We start from the raw sequence: 23456 nt of genomic DNA, 5'->3' as shown, positions 1-23456 counted from the left end.
GACTACCAACAGCTCCTCCAGGCCCTCTTCACCTCCGAAGAACAAGACCAGGTCAGGAGAGAGGCGAGGAAGTTATTTTTTGGACCTGATGGGCAACCTACTACTGAATCAACCCAATTAGAGGCTGTGTTCCCCTCCACAAGTCCCGGAGGGGACCCCAACACTGATAAAGGTAAGGAGGCTCTTGATCGGTATTGCCAGACTCTGGTCCGGGGAATACGAGCGGCAGCCAAGAAGCTGACCAGCTTATCTCGGGTAAGCGAAACTATACAAAAGCCGGACAAATCTCTGGCTACTTTCCTTGAGCGCCTCCTTGAGGCATACCACTTGTACACCGCTATAGATGTAAAGCTGTAAATACAGCATTTATCACCCAGTTGGCCCCAGATATAAAAAAAAAAGTTATAAAAATTAGAAGGATTTGAGGGTAAGGTACTGTCCGAACTGACAGAGATTGCCGAAAAGATTTTTAATAACAGAGATGACCCCCGGACCACGCAGTCCAAAAAATAGCAAAATTTTAGTATCTGCAATGGCTGAACAGGAAAAACAGAAAGGTCGACAGGAAGCTGTTGAAAAAAGGAAGGGGAACCAAGGAAAGAGGTTAGGCCTAGGTGCAAACCAATGCGCCTACTGCAAAGAGAACAGACGTTGGAAAAACGAATGCCCTAAAAGAGGACTTAAAGGACTGAAACCGTCCCCCGTTCTAGTTGAGGAGGCAAATTGACGGGGCCGGAGCTCCATTTCGTTGAGCCCCCAGGAGCCCAGGGTTACCTTAAAAATTGGGGGCAAGCCTATAAAATTTCTTGTGGATACTGGGGTGACCTTCTCCATCCTTCAGCAGGCAGAAGGGCCCATATCTAAGGAAAAAATCCCCATATAGGGAGCAATGGGAAAGACAAAGTCTTACTCATGGACAATGACTAGGATCCCTAACCTTGTGGAAGGAACTGTCACCTACTCATTTCTTGTGATGCCAGAGTGTCTGTACCCCCTTTTGGGAAGGGACCTTCTCCAAAAATTACAGGCCACCATCTCTTTCAGAAATGATTAAGCCGAGCTCTCCCTCAATACCAACCCCTCGGCAATCCTCCTCACTTGCCCCTTATCGGAAGAATATTTACTTACTGCGGAGGTGGCACTGCTGGCCCCAGGCCCGTACCTGCAGGAATTTAAAGAAAAAATATCTGGCGTATGAGCAGAAATTAACCTACCAGGATTAGCCGCCCACCGGCCCCCCACTGTTGTCCAGCTGACTAGTACTGTCACCCCTGTCAGAATCCGACAATACCCAATAAGCTTAAAGGCATTGCAGTCCATATCAAAAGACTCCAAGAGGCAGGCATTCTAGTCCCCTGCCATCTGGCCTGGAGCACCCCCTTCTCCCGGTCCAAAAACCCGGGACCAAGGATTATTGGCCAGTACAAGACCTCCGGGAAGTGAACAAAAGAGTTGAAACCATTCACCTTACTGTGCCTAACCCATAGACACTCCTGAGCCTGTTACCTCCCAGCCAACAGGTTTATACTGTTCTGGACTTAAAGGATGCCTTCTTTTCGCTTCCTCTGGCTGAGGTAAGTCAACTCATTTTTGTTTTTGAATGGACTGACCCAGAGCGGGGGTTCTCTGGACAACTGACCTGGACCCGTTGCCACAGGGATTCAAAAATTTCCCCACCCTGTTTGATGAAGCTTTTAGTCAAGATTTGGCCAGCTTTAGACAAAAGCATCTAGAAATAACCCTGCTACAATATGTGGATGACCTCTTACTGGCAGCTAATAACCTGTCAGACTGTAAAAAAAGCAACTGAAAATCTACTGCAGGAGCTAGCCCAGTTAGGCTATCAGGTCTCAGCTAAAAAAGCCGAACTCTGCACCAATTCGGCAACATACTTAGGATACAAACTAAAGGAAGGAAGGAGGACACTATCCTTGAGTAGGGGTGAAGCTATCTTAAGGATACCCCAACCAAAGACAAAGAGGCAGGTACAGGGATTCCTGGGGGCAGTTGGATATTACTGACTCTGGACTCCCGGATTTGCAGAAATGGCCAAGCCCTTGTATACTAGTACAGGGGGAAAAGAGGAAACTCTAACCTGGACTGAAACTGAGCAAAAGGCTTTTAAAATGCTGAAACAGGCGTTTGTAAGCGCTCCTGCCTTAACCTTGCCTGACCTGTCAAAACCCTTTCAACTGCATGTTGCTGAAGCCCGGGGAATAGCAAAAGGGGTCCTAACCCAAATATTAGGACCATGGAAAAGGCCAGTTGCCTACCTGTCTAAGAGGCTAGACTATATAGCAGCTGTATGGCCAAACTGCCTCTGGGCCATTGCCACCACTGCTATTTTGGTTAAAGAAGCATCCAAATTAACTCTGGGGCAGGACTTAAAAATAGTGGCACCACATTCAGTCGAAACATTACTAAAAAGCTCCCCTGAGAAATGGCTCTCAAATGCCCAGATAACCCAATATCAAGTACTGCTACTAGATCCTCCAAGAATCTGCTTCCTGAAAGCGATGGCCCTTAACCCCGCCACCTTACTCCCGAATGATGACCCATCCGAGCCCACCCACGACTGCTGCGAGGTCCTGGAATCCCTCAAAAACTTGAGGGCTGACCTCACTGACAACCCCTGGCCAAATCCTGATGAAGAATTATATACAGACAGGAGCAGTTATGTCTTAGAAGGAATCAGGTATGTGGGGGCAGCAGTGGTAACTGCAGACCAGGTCATCTGGGCTCAGGCCCTAGGACATGAGACTTCGGCCCAAAAGGCTGAACTGATAGTTCTGACCCAGGCTCTAAGGTGGGGAAAGGGGAAGGTTGTCAACATCTACACGGACAGCAGATATGCCTTCGCAACTGCACACGTCCACAGGGCACTATTTCAGGAGTGGGGACTTTTGACAACGGGAGGAAAAGAAATAGAAAATATACCAGAAATACTCGCCTTTCTAGAGGCTATCTGGTTGCCGAAAAGGGCAGCAGTTATACACTGCAAAGGACATCAGACTGCCGAAACTCAAATCGCCAGAGGAAATGCCCTGGCTGATAAAATGGCAAAAGAGGTTGCCCAAAAACCAGTGGGGATGCTGCAGATACTTTCTGTCTTACCGAGACAGGTACTGTCAAGCCCTCCAAATTATACTGGCGAAGAAATTAAACTGGGTGAAACTCTGGTCACTAGAACAGATCTGGATGGTTGGAAAATTCTCCCAGACAGGAGAATCCTGGTGCCAGAGCACCTGGGGCACAATTTGGTTGCCCAGGTTCACCAAGTACATACCGGGGCAGTATGAAACTAACTGAACTCTTACAGAGAAATTACTACATTCCCCGACTGCAACATCAAGCCTGGCAGATATCATCCAGATGCCACATCTGCACCCAGGCAAATTCTGGCCAAGGGAAGGAGGTGCCCCAAGGGATTAGAATGAGGGGACAAGCCCCAGGAGAACAGTGGGAAATAGACATCACAGAAATATTACTTGTTCTATATGGATACAAATACCTGCTGGTTTTCATTGACACCTTCTCTGGATAGGCATTCCCTACCAAAACCGAGATAGCACAAATAGTAGTAAAAAACTAGTTTTCGAAATTGTCACCCGATTTGGCCTCTCGACTGCAACAGGGGCTGGCGTTCATCACCCAAATTACCCAATTGTTAGCAAAAATATTAAATATCAAATGGAAATTACATTGTATTTATAGGCCACAGAGTTCAGGGCAAGTTGAGAAAATGAATAGAACAATAAAAGAAACTGAATAAAAGCTCGAGACTGGCGAAAACTGGGTGAGTCTCCTTCCATTTGCCCTCCTAAGGACTAGATGTACTCCCTACGTTAAGGGAATTACCCCATATGAAATCATGTTTGGGCGACCACCCCCACTAATTCCTAAATTGGGGGAAAAGAAAATAGCTGAATTAAATAACCATTCTCTTCTAAAATCATTACAGGCCCTGCAATCTGCTACCCAGCACACCCGAGAACTGAAGACAGCCCATCCGGGACCAACAAACCCTGCCCCTAACAAAGATCTATTTCAGGTGCAGCACGGAGACCTGGTCTGGATTAAAAGGCTTCAGTTAGCCACCTTGGAGGCCCGGTGGACGGGACCCCTGCCAGCAATCCTCACAACCCCAACAGCAGTAAAAGTTGTGGGAAACCGACACTGGATTCATCACACCCAGATCAAGAAAGCTGACCCAGATCAGCTCCCTGGAAAATGGACCATCCAGCGAACCGAGGATCCACTAAAGATAAGACTTTCCAGAAATCCCTCTGGGTCCTCCTGATATCCCTGGTGGGGGTTGCGGAAAAAAAAACCTTCACCAGGTTATAAACTATACCTGGGAACTCATATATAAAATGGTGGATGGAGTAGTGGTAGCTACAACCACCACTTCCTCCTAACCAACCCTCCACTTTGATCTCTGCCAACTGTTTGGACACCTAGGGAAGGGGAGTTATGGTAACATTATCAGATATGGGTGTACTACCCCCATCAGCAAAAAGGCTTATGGCATACCCAATACTATGTCTGTTCTGCAGAGGAAAATTTAAACTGCCAAGAGAAAAGCCAATATTATGGTGCCAACTGGGGTTGCGAAACAATAGCAGAATGGACTAACCAAGACTGGTTCATAACCTTAATAAGGGCTCCAGCCCATAACCCCAACAGTTGCACCCGAGCCACCTGTATCCCAATGATTATTGCTATCCCTTCCTGGCGTATCCAAACCTGGGCGAGTGGAAAAACTTGGGGAATGAGGTTATATGTCTCAGGTTACAACCCAGGCACCAGTTTCACAATTCAAAGGTTCTTTCCCCATAAAACAGACAATCCCATAGGACCTAATCGAGCTCTCAACCCTGTCATTAAACCAGCACAGCCCCCCAGACCCGGGGCCCCACCTCTGGTAGGCTTGAGCTCAAAAGCCTATGCTACCCCAAACTCCCAAATAAATTCCTCTCCCTCCCCTAAAAAACCACTGCTCAACATGTTAAATTCAGTTTTCCAGTTCATGAATCAAACCAATCCACTTATTATTGAAGACTGTTGGCTTTGCTTAAACCCTGAACCCCCTTATTACACAGGAATAGGAGCTAATATCTCCCTAGGCCTCGCAGATACCCATATCAGAAACCTCTCAGTCCAAGAGGCACAAGGCCAACACCTATGCAGGTGGAGAAAGGAACCAAAACTCATCCTAGGAGATCTCCAAGGGCAGGGAACCTGTATTTATTCTGAAAAGTTTAATCTAGGGTGGGCCACAGTGGCTCAGTGGCAAGAATGCTTGCCTGCCATGCCAGAGGACCGGGTTCGATTCCCGGTGCCTGCCCATGTTAAAAAAAAAAATTTAATCTAGCTAAATCTCCCTATAGTGACTCCTGCGGTCTCATCATGTCACTAAAGGACATTTTGACTTCAACCCCGGATGGATGGGACCACCTCCCTGTAGCCCCCCACAGTACTTGGTTTGCCGGCACATCCGGTATTACCCTCTGTATAACTCCCCCAATAATGGCCGTCGAGGAGGAATTTTATATCTTAGTTCACATTATCCCCCAAGTATATTATTATTCTGGGGAAGGGGGTAGGGAACATTTAGAAATCACTTACTGGACCAAGCAAGCCCCAATCTTGGTGCTCTTCCTTGTCAGACTGGGCACTGCAGGATCAACTGCAGTCGGAACTTCAGCCCTTATCACCGGGGACCAAAATTTTAAAACTCTTAGCAAACAAGTTGACCTGGATCTTAGTGAATTAGAAAGCTCCGTCAGTCATTTGGAAAACTCCCTAAATTCACTGGCTGATGTTGTTCTCCAAAACGCAGAGGCTTAGACCTCCTGTTTCTAAAACAAGGGGGGTTACACATGGCCCTCGGAGACAGCTACTGCTTCTATGCCAATCATTCTGGAATAATTAGAAACAGTCTATTCCTAATCCGTAGCAGGTTATGAGAGTGGGAGGAACGCCGGAAAGCTGAAACCAACTGGTATGAAAATTTGTTTTCCTGGTCCCCATGGCTGACCACGCTCTTAATCACCATAACAGGACCCCTAATTCTCATACCATTAGGCTTAATGGTTGGACCCCATATAATAAACTGTCTGAACTCATATGTGCAAAAAAGAATACAAGCTATTAAATTATCAGTCCTTCGAACCCATTATCAACAGATTTATAATCAAAATACAGAAACAATTATTTGATTCTCATAAAACCAGTGGGGAATGTGGGGGGTCAGGAGCAATAAATCAGGCCCTAGCAAGAAGAAGGTATCCGGAGTCACAAGATCCAGGGCGGAAAGTTCCCAAGAGTTAAAAATTGAACAATAATCACTGTTAAGAAACTAAAAGAATGGGATGTATTTTGCAAGAGCTAACGGCATTTTTCTGCTTCAGTAGATGAGCTTGCTTGCTTACAGCTGCAAACCAAGATGTGGCTCTAAAAAGATAATGCCCCTTTCCTGCTTCTGTGGATAAACTTGCGTTTTTTGCCTTTATAAGCCCCCCTTGAGAATCTCTCAGGGCTGCTCTCTGAATCGTCCTTCTTGGGGGTTTCTGAGGCAGTCGCTGGCTGGCTAATAAAGACTCCAAATTGGCTTGCAGTTTTTTAGAATTGTGTGGTCTCTCTTTTGCTGCGCCCCACAACAGTGTTTGCCATTCCTCCACTTTATCAGCTAGGCTTTTCCTGATTATCCTACACAAAATGATAAAATCAACCCCAACCACATACCCAGTTTTCTCTAGCCCCTTTCCCTTGTTTCATTTTCTTTATAATATTTATCATTCTTTGCACAATAAGTTTAATATATTTTATTTTCTTTTTCTTCTTTCTAGAATATAAACTCTATGAGAGCAGGGGTTTTGTTAACTGCCATATCCCTAGCATAAAGCATCATAAAATAAGTAGTGTGTATGAGTGTGTGCGTTTGTGAGAGAAACGGAGCAGAAACTCCTATTAAAATACTTCTGAAATGGTATTATTTGCAACCATAAAAAAAAAAAACACAAAAAATGGACAAAAAGACTTAAATAGACAGAAAATATACAAATGGCCAATAAGCACATGAAAAGATGCTCAAAATTGGGGAATGACATTAGCCATTAGGGAATGCAAATCAAAACCAGAATTAGATACCATTTCATACCTACTAGTAGAATGGCTACTATTAAAAAAACAACAACAGAAAAGTGTTGGAGAGGATGTGGAGAAACAGGAACACTCATTCATTGCAGGTGGTAATATAAAATGGTGCATCTGCTGTGGAAAACAGTCTATAGATTACTCAGAAAGCTACGTAAACAATTACCATATAATTAAACAAGCATACTCAAAAGAATTGAAAGCAGGGACTCAAACAGATATATGCATACTAGTGTTGCAAGAGGCATTATTCAAAACTGCCTAAACATGGAAGCAATGCAAATGGATAACAGACAAATGGATAAATAAACATGATATACAGAAACAATGGAATGATTTAGCCATAAAAAGGAATAAAGTTCTGATACATGCTACAACGTGGTTGACCCCTGAAGATATGTTGAGTGAAATAGTCAGACACTAAAAAACAAATATTGTTTCATCTCACTTCTTTGAAATTAGAATATGCAAATTCAGAGTCGGAAACTAGAACACAAGATGTTGCCAGGGGGGGTGTACAGAATGGGGAGTCAATGTTTAATTCGTACAGAGTTTCTGTTTGGGGGCACTGGAAAAGTTTTGGTAATGGATTGTGGCCATGGTAGCACAGCATTGTGAATGTAATCAACACCACTGAATCATATATTCGAAAGTGGTTTAAATGGGAAATTTTAGGTTGCATATGTGTAATCAGAATAAAATTTTAAAAAAATCATATAACTGTACAACACAGTGGACTCTAATAGTTTTAAGGACTATAGTTAATAAAATGAATTATAGTAATATTGTAATATTGTCTCATCAATTGTAGCAAAAGTTTCACACTAACACCAAGGGTTAATAATACGGAAGATTGTGTCTAAGGGGGCATATATGGAAATTTCAAACTTTCTGCATGATTTTTCTATAAACATACAACTTCTAGAAGGAAGGGGAGAGAGGGGGAGAGAGAGAGAGAGAGAGAGAGGGAGAGAGAGAGGGAGAGGAGAGAGAGAGAGAGAGAAAAAAAAAGAAAAAGAAAGGGAGGAAGGTAGGAAGGAAGAAAGGAAGAGAGAGAAAGGAAGAGAGAAGGATAGAGAGAAGGAAAGAGAGATAAATAGTTTCCTTGCAGTACATACTGGGAAACTGATCCAGAAGTTTGAGAACTAAGAAAATTAAAACTCATAGCCTTCTGAGCCTATTGACTTTTGGCTCACAAAACAAATACTTTCATTAACAAGTGAAAGACAATAGGATTCAATATTTAAAACACCATATGTAAATGAAACTGGCCTTAACATAATTTAAAAGGTGCAGCATGGTGATGTAAGAAAGGACAAGAGTTTTGTTTTTATCTTGTTTTAAATTCTCTTTCAGATCCTGAGACTCATCTAGAACATTGCTAGGAGGATTGAATATATGATCACTTAGTATGTACAACTGATGCCTGATTTATGGTTAAACACTCAATAGTCGGCCATTTACAGATCTAAAATGTTTCTATTTCATCTCTTCTTTAAGAAGGAAAACAATTTGTTAAATTTCTTTTCTTCGCATAACCGCAAATTTTTAGGGATTATGTTTTTCTAGACTGCTCGTTTCTTCTAAGCCCCATCCTGATTCATGTCCTACAACCAATGTCCTACTGTCAACATAGGACAAGTCCCACTGGACCAGTGGTAGAAAGTATCTTTAGAAATGTAAGAGATATTAGATAAAACCGAGACCTGTAACTCTCACTGCGGAATAAGAAAGTATTAGAATAAGGAAGGAAAGATACGGTAGTGTTTTAAGAACAATATAATTTCATAATTTTACATTTCAGTGGGGGGGCAAAAGCTTTTATAAATGAAAGCAAAGAGCAACATCACCTTCTTGGTTGATGGGGATGCACTAAAGATACTGTGACTCAGCCAAAGGACTATTCAATTGAGGTACTGTGACATTTTTATGCTAATCAAAATGATATAAAGGGTCAAGAAAGTCTGAGAAACTCTAATCTAGACCAAAATACTAAAAATGCTTAAATTAAAAGAACCAAACCAAATAAAACCCAAGCCCCCCAAAAGTTAACAGGCATGTCCAAGTTGCATAAAAGGTAAGTGGCTCAAAGCAGTGTTGTGACTTAAAGTCCAGTTCACAATACACGCATACATTAGCTACAGATTATCAAGAATTAACTGTACTACCAACATACAAAATATTTCCCCCAACACAATAAAAAGTCCTTGTAGTACAATAAAACAAAGGTTTCATTTTAATACTTGACTTCTTTACTGATAACTATCCACCTTGTCTTCCATATCCATTTATAAGAAGGAAGGGACATCTTCTTAGCATTTAATACAGACCTCTTTTGCATACACTTAATATTTACAACAATCTTGCCAGGTCATAGGTACTGCACCCACTATCAGTTGTCACTCAGCATTTTTAGAAACTAGCCACTTTAACTATTTGGAAAATCGGGGTACTATGCCCTCAAGTGGTCCAAACAGGGCATCACCAGAGGTCGCTACTTGTTCATCGGTGCAAGGCCAATCAGCGGATCCTGCAGGGTTTCCTCAATTTCCCCCAACAGCCAAAGCTCTAGCCTCATCCAGAGCACAAGGGCAGGGGTTGAGTCCCCGCCCAGAAGGTACGCGCACGCGCCTTTCCCGACGCTCCCCAGGCCAACACCACCTGGGGGCGCCACGTCCCCCCCCACATCTATTTCCCCACTCAGTCCGCTCTTTCGAATACCTTTGTCTAATTCCATAAGGGCAGAGTTAGCATCCAGTTCCTGTTCGCCATAGCCAGCATCTGCCAGGAAAGACTTAGTTGAGTTTGACGCCATGGCCCGAACAGTTTCTTCCCTAACCTATTCATAAAGGTTGCAAACGCTGTCCCAACACCGCCATCTTCTCACACCGCCTTCTCGCGAATTTTTCCGCCGTGCGCTGGCATTCCGTGTTACGCATGCGCCCTGGCCACCACGCGGTTCGCCAACGCCCGTTCAGTCCCCCGCGCAGGCGCTCAGGGAGCTATTGCGCTCCAGGTTCCCGCGGATGGGAGAAAAGGAGGCGGGGATAGGGCGGGAGAAATGACTCTAAGGCGTCCGGACGCCGCGGCAGGAGCCAATCAGAGATCGTTACGTCAGTTTGGCGCGGAGTTTGGTGGCCGGAGCTTGCTGTGGCGGGAGTTGGAGGCACCAACGAGTCGTGTTCTGAGAGGCGCAAGCCACGATTCCTGCTGCACTTGGGGGCATTTCCGCAGGTTTCTTCGCGGTTGAGCCTTCTCCTTCGGTCCAGATGCTCTTCAGTTCGGTGCTCCGCCAGCCCCAGTTTGGCGCCCCGAGAAATGGTAAGTAACGGTCCTAACCGCTGCTTGTTTGCTGGCGGTATCCGTCTTCCGAACACACCTCAAACCAGGGCAGACTAAAATTCTGTTTCCCAACCGACTTTTCCCACGGTAAGAATGAATTAGTGTTGACGCGGACTACTAAGTAAGCTGTACTTTCATTCCCTCAGAATACTTTTTTAAAAATCACAAATATAGGTTGAAGGTGAGAGGAAAGATGAATTAACTGGCCTCCAACGTTCCTTAGGGCCTTAGGTCTGTGTGTTACGCGTTAACCGGGAATCGGCTGCATTTTTTGTTGTTTTTGTCGTTCTCTGTATAATCATATGAGATCCACCAGGACGCCCTGTATTCATTTTGTTTAATTAATTCAGTTGTGTAGAAGCTTACTGAGCCCTTATTTGCTGTGTTTGGAGGGCCACCGATAAATATGACCGGATGCACTGTTAGGAAACTCGGTCACGCAGAGAACGCAGGACATTTCCTGCTGGCAGGGTCCAAATCTCCCCCACCCCCACCCCGATTAATATATGTTCATAAAAATTGGAAATTATTAACTGGACGATCACCATGACCACACCCCCAGACTGTTAATAGGTTGTTTATTCCAGATGTTTTTCGATGCCAGAAATAATACATAGGGTGCTTATTTACAGAGATGAGATCAGAATGTTTTGTTGTTCACTTTAGTGGCTTAACTTGAACATATTTCTATGTTAGTGCGTAGAAATCCAGTTTATTCCCTCAGTTCCTCCTTGACAAGAAGAGTTTTGAGTTTCAATTTGGATGTCATCTACCTGAAACTTTCTAATAGGGAATTACTACCCATTTAAAAGTCGAGTGTACAGGGAGTCTATCATTTCCTTGAAACCATTTGAAAAACAAAAAATGTGAGAAGAGAACCTTCTATGTTTTAAGTGGTAGGTTTAGGAAAAGAAGGTTGAGAAGTAATTCCTCAACAGCCCGCTCTTAATTTAAAACGTTATGCCATCCTTACCTACTCCCCTCTTAGTCTTTTAAATTATGTTCTGTATGTTTCCCTTGTCATGAGTGGCAACATAAGGCTTTGTCTTTGGAGTTAAACAGCCTGTGTTCTAATTCCAGCTCCACTCCTTACTATCTGTGTTGAGACAAGCTATTAATATTTACCCTGTATTTTGTGATGAATTTTCTCCTAAATCTCCAATCTATCTGTCTACTTCTTCCACTTCCTCTTTCTCTTTCACAAATATTCATGCATTGCTATGTTAGGCACTGCAATTTGTGGGACCATCGCCTATCCCTTCAATTTGGTATTCCAATCTTAGCCCCTTTTCCTCTTCTACCCACTCCTTTGGATAATCAGAGCAATAACTGGGGCATCTTCCACTACTACCTATAGCCTTCCAGATCCTATGCTCTTTTTAAAAAAATTTTTTAATGTTTTTTTATTGTGAAATATATATACAAAGAAAAGAAAGAAAAAGCAATAGTTTTCAAAGTACATTTTAACAAGTAGATACAGAACAGATTTCTGAATTTGTTACGGGTTTTCATTCATTCCACTATTTCAGATTTTTCCTTCTAGCTGCTCCAAAACACTGGAGGCTGAAAGAAGTATTAATATAATGATTTAGCATTCATACTCATTTGTGAAATTGTATTTTCTTTGTTATAACTCCTCCTTCAATCCTTCTCCTGTCTGTAAGGGTCTTTCGGCAATGCCCATTCTGATTTTTACATTTTGAGAAAGGGTGTTGACAATGAAGGATAGGGGGATGTAATTAGTTGATAATTTTGGAGAGGCTGATTCCTCTGGATTTCAGAAGTTATCTGGCCTAGGCACCCTCTGGAGGTTATAGATTTCAGGAAAGTAAACTTACTGCATGAAACTTTTATAAAATCTCCATTAGATCCCTAGATATTCTTAAGAGTTAACAAGAATGATGTTGGTTGGGGTTTGACACAACATGGGAATAGGCAATATTTAGCTGAAGCTTATATAAAAGTAGCTCCCAGAATAGCCTCAGTACTCTATTTGAACTCCCTGGGCCACTGAGTCTTATTATGTTGCACTTCTTTTCCTCATTTTGGTCAGGAAAGTACTGTCAGTCCCACGGTGCAGGGCCAAACTCATCTCTTAAAGTCATGTCCCATGTTGTTAGGAAGACTTCCCCCCAAAGGTTGTGTCCTTAGTGGGGAAGTAATGATTTTCCTTGCAGATTTGTAGACCTTAAGCTTTTGACTCATTCTTACAACAGCTGTGTGGATATCTGCACTGAGCTCGTCAGTCTCATAGCCATCTAAAACTCACACGCCCAAAAACTGAACTCATTACTCCCTCAAACCTGCTTTATTTCCTATTTTAGAGAGTGTTCCCAGTTTTAAACCAGTCTTCCCAACCAGAAACCTGGCAGTAACTCTTCACCCCATCTTGAATCTGTTCTAGCTTTACCATGCCATTTCCCTACCTTCTTATCTGTACTGTTTCTCAATGTTGAGAAAGGCAAGTTTCTCAAATGGCCTTAGTTTCCCCCTCTCCAGTTTTTTCTTCAGATTGTTGTCATAGATCATTCTAAACTAGAAATCTGACTACTCTTCTGTGCATTTTCAAGTTGATAAACTAAAATTTTTTATCATAGGTTTAAACAGATGCAAAGAATATAATTTCTGGCATATTGTGAATACCAACATCTAAAAATAAAAATGCTGCCTCAGTCTTTTAAATGTGTCTAGTAGAATATAAACACTACAGTGATTTTTTTATTAATTTTTTAATTTTTTTAAAATACCAAAAAACACCAAACAAATTCAAACATTTTGATCATTCCGTTCTACATATATAATCAGTAATTCACAATAGTATCACATAGTTGCATATATATCATCATGATTATTTCTTGGAACATTTGCATCTATTCAGAAAAAGAAAACAAAAAAATTCATACATACCATACCCCCTACCCATCCCCCTCACCAATCACCAGCATTTCACTCTAAATTTATTTTAACATTTGTTCCCCCTATTATTCATCTTTATTCCATATGTTTTACTCATCTGTTGATAAGGTAGATAAAAGGAACATCAGACACAAGGTTTTTACAATCACCCAGTCACATTGTGAAAGCTGTATCATTATACAATCACCATCAAGAAACATGGCTACTGGAACACAGCTCTACATTTTCAGACAGTTCCCTCCAGCCTCTCCACTACATCTTGACTAACAAGGCGATATCTATTTAATGCATAAGAATAACCTCCAGGATAACCTCTCAACTCTGTTTGGAATCTCAGCCATTGACACTTTATTTTGTCTCATTTCTCTTTCCCCTTTTGGTCAAGAAGGTTTTCTCAGTCCCCTGATGCTGATTCTCAGTTCATTCTAGGGGTTTTCTCAATCCGTTGATACTGAGTCTCAGCTCATTCCAGGACTTCTGTCCCACATTACCAGGAAGGTCCACACCCCTGGGAGTCATGTCCCAGGTGGACAGGGGTAGGGTGATGAGTTTGCTTGTTGTGTTGGCTGGAGAGAGAGGCCACATCTGAGCAACAAAAGAGGTTCTCTTGGGAGTGACTCTTAGGCCTAATTTCAAGTAGGCTTGACCTATCCTTTGTGGGGTTAAGTTTCATATGAACAAACTCCAAGATTGGGGACTCAACCTATATCTTTAATTGTCTGCACTGCTTGTGAGAATATCAAGAATTCAGCTTGGGGAAGTTGAATTTTCCCCCTTTGTCATCATTCCCGGCAGGGGACTTTGCAAATACTTTTTTATTCACTGTTCAAATCACTCTGGGAACAACCAACAAAATCTAATGTCCTACTCAAGGTTCCTTGAACTTATGCTGTTCAATTAAGCTGTCTACATAAGTTGTATTAGAAAATGCACTAGTCAAAATAAAAATTTTGTGCCAAATAAACATTTTTTGCTTTAGTCTCATACATAAAGTAAAATTCTTAAATATTAATTACCATCTATTTTCAGCACCCTGCAGTAATGGCGTTCCTTTGTTCTTCCTCATGCAAAAACATTTTTTGAATTTGTACATTTAGTCACTTATCATTGTGCACTCTAGGCATTCCTAGATTATACCATCTCAGTCTTTATTGTCTTTCTGATTTCATTTGTGCCCCCAGCCCTCCTCCCTCTATCGTTCTCACATTCAGCTTCATTCAGTGTTTTAACATAATTGTATTACAGTTAGGTAGTATTGTGCTGTCCATTTCTGAGTTTTTACATTCAGTCCTGTTGCACAATCTGTATTCCTTCAGCTCCAGTTACCTAATATCTTCCCTTATTTCTACCTCTTGATGGTCTCTATTACCAATGAAATTCTCCAAGTTTATTCACTAATGTCAGTTCATATCAGTGAGACCATACAGTATTTTTCCTTTTGTTTCTGGCTAATCTCATTCAGATAATGTCCTTAAGGTCCATCCATGTTGTTATATATTTCATAACTTTATTCTGTCTTACAGCTGCATAATATTCCATTTTATGTATATACCACAGTTTGTTTAGCCACTCGTCTGTTTATGGACATTTTGTATGTTTCTGTCTCTTCACAATTATAAATAATGCTGCTATAAACATTGGTGTGCAAATGTCTGTTTGTGTCCTTGCCCTCATGTCCTCTGAGTAGATACCTAGCAATGGTATTACCAGGTCATATGGCAATTCTATATTTAGCTTTTTGAGGAACCACCAAACTGCCTTCCACAGTGGTTGTACCATTTGATGTTCCCACCAACAGTGGATAAATGTGCCTCTTTCTTCACATCCTCTCCAGCATTTATCATTTTCTGTTTTATTGATAATGGCCATTCTGGTGGATGTGAGATGATATCTCATTGTGGTTTTGATTTGAATTTCTCTAATAGCTAGAGAAGTTGAGCATCTCTTCATGTACCTTTTGGCCATTTATATTTTCTCTTCTGAGAAGTGTCTGTTCAAGTCTTTTTGCCCATTTTGTAATTGGGTTGACTGTCTTTTTGTTGTTGAGTTAAACAGTCTCTTTATATATTCTAGATACTAGACCTTTGTCTGATATATCGTTTCCAAATATTGTTTCCCATTGTGTAAGCTGTCTTTGTACTTTCTTGACGAAGTTCTTTGATGTGCAAAAGTATTTAATTTTGAGGAGTTCCCATTTATTTATTTTTCTTCAGTGCTCTTGCTTTGGGTGTGAGGTCTAGGAAACCGCCTCCTAGTATAAGATTTATAAGATATTTCCCTACATTTTCTTCTAACAGTTTTATGGTCTTAGATCTAATGTTTAGATCCATTTTTTTTTTTTTTTTTTTTAAGTATGGGCAGGCACCGGAAATCGAACCCGGGTCCTCGGGCATGGCAGGCAAGCATTCTTACCTGCTGAGCCACCGTGGCCCGCTCTTTGGATCCATTTTGAGTTAATTTTTGTATAGGGTATGAGATATGGGTCCTCTTTCATTCTTTTGCATATGGATATCCAATTCTCTAGTCACCATTTATTGAAGAGACTGTTCTGTCCCAGGTGAGTTGGCTTGACTGCCTTATCAAAAATCAGTTGTTCATAGATGAGAGGGTCTATATCTGAACACTCTATTCTATTCCATTGATCAGTATATCTATGTTTATGCCAGTACCATGCTGTTTTGACCACTGTAGGTTCATAATATGCCTTAAAGTCAGGTATATGAGACCTCTGACTTCATTTTTTTTTCTCAGGATACTTTTAGCTATTTGGGGGCACCCTGCCCTTCCAGATAAATTTGGTTATTGGTTTTTCTCTTTCTGAAAAGTAAGTTACTACAGTGATTTTATAATCAAATCTGTTTTTTTAATTTCACAGAATTTATAATATAATTTAATTTTCTGCTTGAGAAGTTCTTTTATTCTTGATCATATTCCTTTGTTTCAAAAATGTATTTAAATTAATGTTTTTTTGTCATCATAAGGCTCCATGTGTTAAAGTTTCCTCTGGTTTGAATAATTAAAATTAGTATTGGAATGCAATTGATTAAAACAATGTTGATTACCAATTCTTGATAAGTAATTTTTTTTTAAAGAGATGGATTTCAGTGAGTGTTTATGGTGCCTTTATTAAAGGAATTATGCAGTTGTCTCTTAGTTAGGGTCCCAAATTTTATACCTTGGGTCAATGCAAAGTATAAGATCAGTTGGTACGTATACCTTTCTTTTGGAATGTGAAGAAAGACACTGATGAAAGGGGGAGTAGGGAAATAGGAGAGCCTTAACCTTCTTGGACAGATCAATTTCAGAAATGTAGAAGTTGAGTGTCTGGAAATTGATTCTCTGAAAACTCTTCTCCTTTTGTGTAATCCTTGGAAAATCTGCGCTTAAACCCGGGGACTTAATTGTACATTGAATAAAGAATGTGTTTTTCCAAATAAGTGTTGTGGAAAAAAGCATTCTCCACATACTCAGGAAACACTATAGCACTGTAATGATCCCAAAGTAGTTCAAAGTGGTAGGTAGATGGAATGTGTATTGTGGGGAGTTTTGAAATAGAGGGGCAGTGAAGACCCAGTCATTAACCTACTGGATTTCGATATTGGTCTCTGGGCCAGTGAGACTAAGGGGTCACTGTTTAGATGTAGGAAATTATGTTTCCAAAGCATATCATCTTCAATTTCACTTAAATTGTTTGAGTTTCAGCCCTTCTTGAAATCATGGGTTGCAGTCAGTAGATTATTTTGTTTTATCCCAAACCACAAATATACATTTACATAACCTTTTGTAAAGAGGTTTTTATTTTTACAGTTCATTCTGTAAATGGATATATGTGAACTCTACAACATAACCACTTACTATATTGCTTCTTTAGTGGTCTTTAAAAACTTGTTTCTAAGGATATGTAACCTTGAAATTGTGAGATAATATTCCCAGGAATAATTACTAAATCTGGATTAAATTTCATTGTCTCCTTTTCACTAATTCTTTCCTGTTATCTCTATGAATATTCAACGCTAGATTTGTATGAGGTCATGTCAGGCTAAGATGTCTTCTCCGAATAGTACTTTTTGATTATGTGAGAATTGCAAGTGCCCTAACATGAGAGAACATAAAAGAACTAAAATCTAAGTCAAATTCTTCTTTTTGAGGGATCACGTTTAGAGGAAAACGTGATCCTTCTGTTGGCGTCAAATAGTATTGTTTCTCCTGCCCCAAAGGTTGTTATTATTTATCATGAGCATTTTGTATTGGTTTTCTTAATACTGCTGGAATGCAATATACCAGAAATGGAATGGCTTTTAAAAAGGGAATTTATTGGGCGGGCCACGGTGGCTCAGCAGGTAAGAGTGCTTGCCTGCCATGCCCAAGGACCTGGGTTCGATTCCCAGTGCCTGCCCATGTTTAAAAAAAAAAAAAAAAGGAATTTATTAAGTTGAAAGTTTACAGTTCGAAGGCCATAAAATGTCCAAACTAAGGCATCCGGGAAAAGATACCTTGACTCAGGAAAGGGCAGATGATGTTCTTGGTTTCTCTGTCATCTGGGAAGGCACATGGCACATGGCAATGTCTGCTAGCTTTCTCTCCAGGCTACTTTCAAACAGCTTCCCCAGGGACATTTTCTTTTTGCATCTCCATATGTCTCTCTGTTGGTCCTGAAGCTTTTTCCAAAATGGTTCCTTTGTAAAGGACTCCAGTAGAGACCTACCTTCAGTGGGTGGAGACATATCTCCATAGAAATAACTTAATCAAACAGAGCCCACCCAACAATATTAAATTAGGATTAAGGAACATGCCTTTTTCTAGGGTGCACAACAGTTTCAAACCAGCACACACTTCTATCATTCTGTGTTTTTGTTATTTAAACAACTTTTATTTATTTATTTATTTATTTGCATGGCCAGGGACTGGGAACTATCATTCTGTGCTTTTGTTATTCAGACAGCTTTTATTTGTTTGTTTATTTGTATGGGTAGGGACTGGGAATCGAACCCAGGTCTCTAGCATGGCAGGTGAGAACTCTGCCTGCTGAGCCACCATGGCCCCCACCCTAGACAACTTTTAATAGATTTGTTTCCTCCAATGCTTAATAAACATTTGTTTCTCAGTATTTGTTGAATTAATGTTTCTTTTACATACTTAAATATGTTGGACCCACATAAATAAGTCTTTAAGTCTGTGTAGTAGGGTTTATGATTTAGAGACTCCAGAAAATAATGAAAATTTTTTTCATTCTTTGTGAATTTATTTTGTATTATCAAACCAAAACAACATACAGACATGAACATTCTTAAGATACAAACATTCTTTGTATGGTGTACAATCAGTGGTTCACAACGTCATCATATAGCAGTACATTCATCACCATGATCATTACCCAGAACATTTACATCACTCCAGGAAAAGAAAAAAGAAAAAAAAAAATCACACATACCACACCCCTAACCCTCACTGACTACCAGCACCTCCATCCACCCAATAGATTTTAACCTTTGTTCCCCTATTTTTTTCTATACCCCTTATTACTCCCTTTCATTGTTCACTAGTATTTCAATCTACTCAATTTATTTTAACATTTGATCCCCTTATCACCCATCCATTTTCAATCCATATTTTCCACTCATCTGTCAATATCGTATATAAAAGGAGCATCAGACACAAGGTTTTCACAGTCACATGGTCACATTGAGAAAACTATATCATTATACATTCATCTTCAAGAAATAAGGTTACTGGAACATAGCTCTACAGTTTCCTGTACTTCCCTCTAGCCTCTTTAATACAGCTTAAATTAAAGAGAGGATATCTATAAAATACGTGAGAATAACCTCCAGGATAATCTCTCGACTCTGTTTGAAATCTCTCAGCCACTGACACTTATTTTGTTTCTCTCCTCCCCCTTTTGGTCGAGAAGGCTTTCTCAATTCTTTGATGCTGAGTCCCAGCTCATTCCAGGTTTTCTGGCTCACTTTGTCAGAGGGGTCATGGGAGCCATGTCCCACGTAGAGAGGGTAAGGGGGTTAGTTTGCTTGCTGTGTTGGCTGAGAGAGAGGTAGGCCACATCTGAGCAACAAAAAAAGTTCTCTGGGGCAGGGGGTGACTCTTAGGACTAATTTTAAGTAGGCTTAGTCTATCCTTTGTGGGGATAAGTTTCATATGCACAAACCCCAAGTTTGAGGGCTCGGCCTGTTGATTTGGTTGTCCCTACTGCTTGAGAGAATATCAGGAATTCTCTAAATGGGAAGTTGAATTTTCCCCCTTTCTACCATTCCCCCAAGGGGACTTGGCAAATAATTTTTTCTTCACTGTTCAAATCACTCTGGGATTTATTGGGGCATCACTCTGGACAAACTTATAAAATCTCATGCCCTAGTCAATATTCCATGTACTTATGGTGTTCAATTAAACTGTCCATATAAGTTATATTAGGAAATGCCCTGGTCAAAATATAAATTTTGTACCAAATAAACATTTTTTGCTTTAGTCTCACATATAGGCTTAAGTTTTAAAATATGAATTACCATCTGTTTTCAGCACCCTGCAATATTGACATTCCTTTGTTCTTCCTCATGTAAAACATTTTTTAATTTGTACATTTAGTCACTATCATTGTATACTCTAGGCATTCCTAGATTATAGCATCTCAGTCTTTATCGTCTATCTTTCCTTCTGGTTTCAGATGTGCCCCCACCCCTCCTCCCTTTATCATTCTCACATTCAACTTCATTCAGTGTACTTACATTATTGTGCTATAATCAGATAGTATTGTGCTATCCATTTCCGAATTTTTACAATCAGTCCTGTTGCATAATCTGTATCCCTTCAGCTCCAGTTACCCAAAATCTACCCTATTTCTATCTCTTTTTTTTTTTATTTTTATTAATTAAAAAAAAATCAGCTAACAAAACATTTAGAAATCATTCCATTCTACATACACAATCAGTAATTCTTAATATCATCACATAGTTGCATATTCATCATTTCTTAGTACATTTGCATCGATTTAGAAAAAGAAATAAAAAGACAGCAGAAAAAGAAATAAAACGATAATAGAGAGAAAAAAAACTATACCTCACATGCAGCTTCATTCAATGTTTTAACATAATTACATTACAATTAGGTAGTATTGTGCTGTCCATTTCTGAGTTTTTGTATCCAGTCCTGTTGCACAGTCTGTATCCTTTCAGCTCCAATTACCCATTATTTTACCCTATTTCTATCTCTTGATGGCCTCTGTTCTTAACTGAAATTCTCCAAGTTCATTCATTAATGTTAGTTCTTATCAGTGAGACCATACAGTATTTGTCCTTTTGTTTCTGGCTAATCTCACTCAGCATAATGTCCTCAAGGTCCATCCATTTTGTTATATGCTTTAGGACTTTATTCTGTCTTACAGCTGCATAATATTCCATAGTATGTATATACCACAGCTTGTTTAGGCACTTGTTTGTTGGTGGACATTTGGGCTGTTTCCATCGCTTGGCAATTGGAAATTATGCTACTATAAACATTGATGTGCAAATGTCCGTTTGTGTCCTTTCCCTCATGTCCTCTGAATAGATACCTAGCAATGGTATTGCCAGATCATATGGTAATTCTATACTTAGCTTCCTTCCACAGCAGTTGTACCATTTTACATTCCACCCAACAGTGGATATGTTTGCCTCTTTCTCCACATCCTCTCCAGCACTTGTCATTTCTGTTTTATTGATAGTGGCCATTCTGGTGGGTGTGAGATGTTATCTCATTGTGATTTTGATTTGCATTTCCCTAATAGCCAGGGAAGTTGAACATCTTTTCATGTGACTTTGGCCATTTGTATTTACTCTTCTGTGGAGTGTTTGTTCATGTTTTTTGCCCATTCTGTAATTGGGTTGTTTGTGTTTTTGTGGTTGAGTTGAACGATCCATTTATATATTCTGGATACTGGACCCTTAACTGATTTATCATTTCCAAATACTACTGTCCAAATAATACTGTCTCCCATTGTGTAGGCTGCCTTTTTACTTTCTTGACAAAGTTCTTTGATGCTCAAAAGTTTTAAATTTTGAGGAGTTCCCATTTATCTATTCCTTTCTTCAATTCGTGCTTTGGGTGTAAGATCTAGGAAACCGCCTCCTGTTATAACATTTATGTGATATTTCCCTACATTTTCTTCTAAAGGTGTTATGGTCTTAGAGCTAATGTTTAGGTGTTTGATCCATTTTGAGTTAATTTTTGTATAGGGTATGAGATATGGATCCTTTTTCATTCTTTTGCATGTGGATATCCAGTTCTCCAGGCACCATTTATTGAAGAGACTGTTCTGCCCCAGTTGAGTTGGCTTGACTGCCTTATCAAAGATCAATTGTCCATAGATGAGAGGGTCTATATCTGAACACACTATTCTATTCCATTGGTCAGTATATCTGTCTTTATACCAGTACCAAGTTGTTTTGACCACTGTAGCTTCATAATATGCCTTAAAGTCTGGTAGTATGAGACCTCCGATTTTGTTTTCTTTCTCAAGATATTTTTAGCTATTTGGGGGCGCCCTGCCCTTCCAGATAAATTTGGTTATTGGCTTTTCTGTTTCTGAAAAGTAAGGTTTTTTGGATTTTAATTGGTATTGCTTTGAATTTATAAATCAATTTAGGTAGAATTGACATCTTAACTATGTTTAGTCTTCCAATCCATGAACACGGTATACCCTTCCATTTATTTAGGTCTTCTGTGATTTCTTTTAGTAATTTCTTGTTGTTTTCTTTGTATGGGTCTTTTGTATCCTTTGTTAAATTTATTCCTAAGTATTTTATTCTTTTGGTTGCAATTAATTGTAAATGGAATTTTTTTCTTGATTTCCCCCTCAGATTGTTCATTACTAGTATATAGAAACACTACAGATTTTTGAGTGTTGATCTTGTAACATGCCACTTTGCTGTACTCATTTATTAGCTTTGGTAGTTTTGCTGTGGACTTTTCAGGGTTTTCGACACATAGTATATCATCTGCAAACAGTGAGAGTTTTACTTTTTCCTTTCCAGTTTTGATGCCTTCTATTTCTTTTCCTTTTCTAATTGCTTTGGCTAGAAAACTAGAACTGGTGTATTGCATCAATTGATTTTCTCATGTTGAATCATCCTTGCATACCTAGGATGAATCCTACTTGGTCATGGTGTATAATTCTTTTAATATGCTGCTCGATTAAATTTGCAAGAATTTTGTTGAGGACTTTTGCATCTATATTCATTAGAGAGATTGGTCTGTAATTTTCTTTTCTTGTAGTATCTTTGTCTGGTTTTGGTATGAGGGTGATGTTGGCTTTATAGAATGAGTTAGGTAGCTTTCCCTCCTTGTTCTAGTTTGCTAGCTGCCAGAATGCAATATACCAGAAGCAGAATGGCTTTTTAAAGGGGGAATTTAATAAGTTGCTAGTTTACAGTTCTAAGGCTGAGAAAACGTCCCAGTTAAAACAAGTCTATAGAAATGTCCAATCTAAGGCATCCAGTGAAAGATACCTCAGTTCAAGAAGGCTGATGAAGTTCAGGGTTTCTCTCTCATCTGGAAAGGTACATGGTGAACATGGTCAGGGTTCCTCTCTCATCTGGAAGGGCACTTGGTGAACACAGCATCATCTGCTAGCTGCTTCTCCTGGCTTCCTGTTTTATGAAGCTCCCTGGGAGGCATTTTCCTTCTTCATCTCCACAGGTCACTGGCTGGTGGACTCTGCTTCTCATGACTGTGTTATTCTGCTTTGCTCTCTCTGAATCTCCTTTCTCCAAAATGTTTCCTCTTTTATAGGACTTCAGAAACTAATCAAGACCCACCCAAATGGGTGGAGGCAATTCCTCACCTAACCCAGTTTAACAACCACTCTTGATTTGGTTACATCTCCAGGGACATGATCAAATTACATACAGTATTGAATGGGAATTATTCTGCCTTTATGAAGTGGGATTTTGATTAAAACATGGCTTTTCTAGGGGACATACGTCCTTTCAAACCAGCACACTCTTCGGGTTTTTTTTGAAGTATTTGAGCAGGATTGGTACTAATTCTTTCTT

General features: G+C 40.2%; 2 protein-coding genes across 3 annotated transcripts in view; one reads left to right on the top strand and one right to left on the bottom strand.

Moving 5' to 3' along the window:
- The window catches only part of INTS7 (integrator complex subunit 7), a 125333-nt gene extending 115232 nt beyond the window's left edge, over positions 1-10101 (bottom strand). The window contains exon 1 of the mRNA XM_077157746.1: positions 9880-10101. Within this exon, the coding sequence (XP_077013861.1) occupies positions 9880-9973 (94 nt within the window). The 5' untranslated portion in view covers positions 9974-10101. The remainder of the gene's footprint in view (positions 1-9879) is intronic.
- A 35-nt stretch (positions 10102-10136) lies between these two features.
- DTL (denticleless E3 ubiquitin protein ligase adapter) overlaps positions 10137-23456 on the top strand; it is a 64032-nt gene continuing 50712 nt past the window's right edge. Inside the window, exon 1 of one of the 2 annotated variants that reach the window (XM_077157747.1) lies at positions 10137-10479. In XM_077157747.1, coding sequence (XP_077013862.1) covers positions 10428-10479 — 52 coding nt within the window. In that variant the 5' untranslated portion in view covers positions 10137-10427. Of the gene's footprint in view, positions 10588-23456 lie in introns of both variants that reach the window. The other variant, XM_077157748.1, reaches the window with a different exon arrangement.

Source organism: Tamandua tetradactyla, chromosome 4 (genome assembly GCF_023851605.1).
Source record: "Tamandua tetradactyla isolate mTamTet1 chromosome 4, mTamTet1.pri, whole genome shotgun sequence".
Lineage (NCBI taxonomy): Eukaryota > Metazoa > Chordata > Mammalia > Pilosa > Myrmecophagidae > Tamandua > Tamandua tetradactyla.
This window is presented reverse-complemented; position numbering and strand designations above follow the sequence as displayed.